Source organism: Guillardia theta, assembly GCF_000315625.1.
Source record: "Guillardia theta CCMP2712 unplaced genomic scaffold GUITHscaffold_23, whole genome shotgun sequence".
NCBI classification, from domain to species: Eukaryota; class Cryptophyceae; order Pyrenomonadales; family Geminigeraceae; genus Guillardia; species Guillardia theta.
Genome location: NW_005434651.1, coordinates 666,098 through 669,059, shown reverse-complemented (window position 1 = coordinate 669,059; position 2,962 = coordinate 666,098). Strand labels below are relative to the sequence as shown.

The 2,962-nt window shown below is 56.5% G+C and overlaps 1 protein-coding gene across 1 annotated transcript in view; it reads right to left on the bottom strand.

Moving 5' to 3' along the window:
• Positions 1-2,704: 2,704 nt before the first annotated feature.
• The window catches only part of GUITHDRAFT_106217 (hypothetical protein), a gene marked incomplete at both ends in the record, with an annotated part of 2,745 nt that continues 2,487 nt past the window's right edge, over positions 2,705-2,962 (bottom strand). Inside the window, one exon of the mRNA XM_005835064.1 lies at positions 2,705-2,746. Coding sequence (XP_005835121.1) covers positions 2,705-2,746 — 42 coding nt within the window. The remainder of the gene's footprint in view (positions 2,747-2,962) is intronic.

Sequence of the window (2,962 nt, the reverse complement as noted above, 5' to 3'; positions counted from 1 at the left end):
TCCGTCAACGATGTAGCCCATGCTGCACTCCCAGTCATTCTCCTCTGCATCGGCTCGCGATCCTCTGAATGTTCGCCATGCGGTGCACAGATGGCAGCGGATACTACACTCAATCACATCGTCGTACTCCTCCAGCACCTTCTTCGCCTGCTTGATCGCTGCCTTCAGGCTCTCCTTCAAGTCGCTCTCAACGCTCTTGACTGCTTCCTTCTCCATCTTCTCCCCCTTGTCGCTGTCGAAGGGCTCCAGATCCGACACCTTGCACCACATCTTCTCGCGGGTCTCGAGGCACTCGACGAGGAGGTGAGAAGGGTGGGGGCCGCGGGGGAAGGCGTTGGGGTTGGAGGGCTGAAAGAGCTCACTCGGCATGTAGCGCATCACCTCCCCCTCGCCGCTCCCCGCCCCCGCCCCCCATCACATCATATCACCATTCATCGCCCTCCTCTGCCTTTCCCTCCTCACAGGTCAACGTAGCTGGGCTCTTGCGAGAGATTGGTGGAGGAGGAAGAAACTCCTGCGGGTCTCCAGTACTCGGCTTTGACATAGGAGCGGAGAAAGCTGCAGGAGCGTAAAGAACAGAGAGTAGGAGGAGCAGAAGGGAGAGGAGCACGAGGATGGGGGAAGATTGAGCAGGGGCAAGAGAAGGAGAAGATGCAGTAGCAGCAGCAGCAGCAGCAGCAGCAGCAGCAGGATCCGACCTGACTGCATCTGCTGCTTCCTGGTCTTTTGTCGCACTCTCAAGCTTGTCGATCGTTCGAAGCCAGAGCTTTGTAAGAAGTGAGGAAGGAGACGAGGACAGATAGCAAGGGCAAGAGCAGGAGCAGGAGCAGGAGCAAGAGCAGGAGCAGGAGCAGGAGCAAGAGCAGGAGCAGGAGCAGGAGCAGGAGGGACATGGATGGGGAGGTGGAAGAGAGGAGACGCGGCGAACTCACATCATCGGACTTAACGAACTCAGGGAGCATTGAAGAAGCAGAAATTCCTGTCAGGAGGTCAAAGAGAGGACGAGGACGGAAGAAAAAGAACAGAAGAGCAGCAAGACGAGCAGGATAAGTAGAAAGAGCAGGAGCAGGAGCAGGAGCAGGAGCAGGAGCAGGGGCAGGGGCAGGAGCAGCAGAAGCATACTCACCTCCTATGACAGCTCGGACATTCTTCTTCACCCGCTGTATCTGGTTGGCGTCTGTGCAATCAATCTACAGCCAAGAAGTAAGTGAGGGAAGGGAAGGTGAGCAAAAAAGCAGGAGGAGCAGGAGGAGCAGGAGGAGCAGGAGGAGCAGGAGCAGGAGCAGGAGGAGCAGACAGGAAGGAAGGAGGAGGACGAAGGAAGGAAGAGGGGAACAAACAGGAGTAGCAGTAGGAGGGATAGCAGGACGAGGAGCAGGAGGGGAAGGGAGGGGGGAGGGCAGACCTGTGCGATATCTCTTCCATGCCTCTCAAGTTCCTTGGGATCTTTTGAAAACGCCGAACGGTCGAGGGTCTGGGTACCAGTGCTTGGTGACGAGGGGCAGGGGCAGGAGCAGGAGCAGGAGCAGGAGAAAAGAGGGGCAGTGGGGCAGGAGCATTTTCACCTTCACCAGCTCGACACAGCGTTGAGATGTGAGTACCCACCGTCTGCTCTCCCCCTTGATGCTAGTCAGCAACACCCCTCTTGCATGCTCCCTCTCGCCTCCTACCTGCTGGCGGATACTTTCCTCCCGAGGGTCAGCCTCCTTGTGGAAGGGACTCGTTGCCAGCGCCTGCTGCTTCTTTGCCTCCTCCTCTGCTCTCTTCTCCCAGTACTTGCGTTCTATCAGTTCGAGTGAAGGAGGAGGAGGAGGAGGAGACCTCGAGGGGATGAAGGGGAGGAGGAGGAGGAGCAGGCGAAGGTCGAGGGGCTGTAAGGCCGAACCATCCTTTCACAGCATCGGCAGCTGCAGAGAAGTTGGTGGGAGGAGGCGCTAGCGTCTGATCCTGGCGCCTCCTGTCCTGTCCTATCTCGTTGGGCTTTAGACCGAGCTCCTCGAGCAGACTTGTGGGCTAGGTGTGAAGTGAGAAGCAGGAGGAGGAGGAGGAAGGAAGAAAGGAGGTTGAACAGAAGAGGATCAAGTCACCCGAGTAGAAGGAAGAGGGGACTGCATGAAGGTGGAGGTTGAAAAAGCTGTTCGGAAAGTTGGAGGAGGAGGAAGAAGAGGGGTCTGCTGCTTGGAGGATGACATGGCTCGAGACCGGGGGATTCCTTCAACTGCAGCGAATTTACAAGGGAGGAGAAAACGAATCAACAAGCAAGGGAGCGAGCAGGCAGAGCACTGAAGGGACGAGGACGAGGACGAGGACGAGGACGAGGAGGAGGACGAGGAGGAGGAGGAGAAGGAGGAGCAGCAGCAGCAGCACAGGAGGAGGAGGAGTAAGGTGGACGTGCAAGTTAAGATTTGAAACAGCAGGAATAACCGCAAGAGGAGGGAGAAGAAAGAAGCGAGGAAGAGGAGAAGCAGGAAAAGGGGAAGAGGAGAACAGGATGGGTGGGTAGCGGCGGGGAGGGAGGGAGGGAGGGAGGGAGGGTACGTACGAGTGGTTCCGGTTTGTGCGGGGGCTATGAGGAGTCTCCCACTGGCTCCTGAAGATGTCTCCTGTAGTGTCTATGGTGCTTCACACTTAAGGATGTCAGAAGGAGTATTGTTTTACATGATGTGTTTCCAAGCATTTATTGGCGCATATTGAAAAATATAGCTCACAACTCCCAGTCTCTTTCCTTTGCTCCTCCTTTCTGTTCCTACCCTCTTTCCATCCATATCACCGCTGCTCACCGCTCAGTGGAGTGCAGCGAACTTCGTATACAGAGGCAGAGGCAGAGGCAGAGGCAGAGGCAGAGGCAGAGGCAGAGGCAGAGGCAGAGGCAGAGGCAGAGGCAGAGGAGGCAAATGAAGACAGATTATTTTCTCCGATGTAGAAGAGCTGCCTTTATGACCGCACTGCGGCAGGCAGGTTG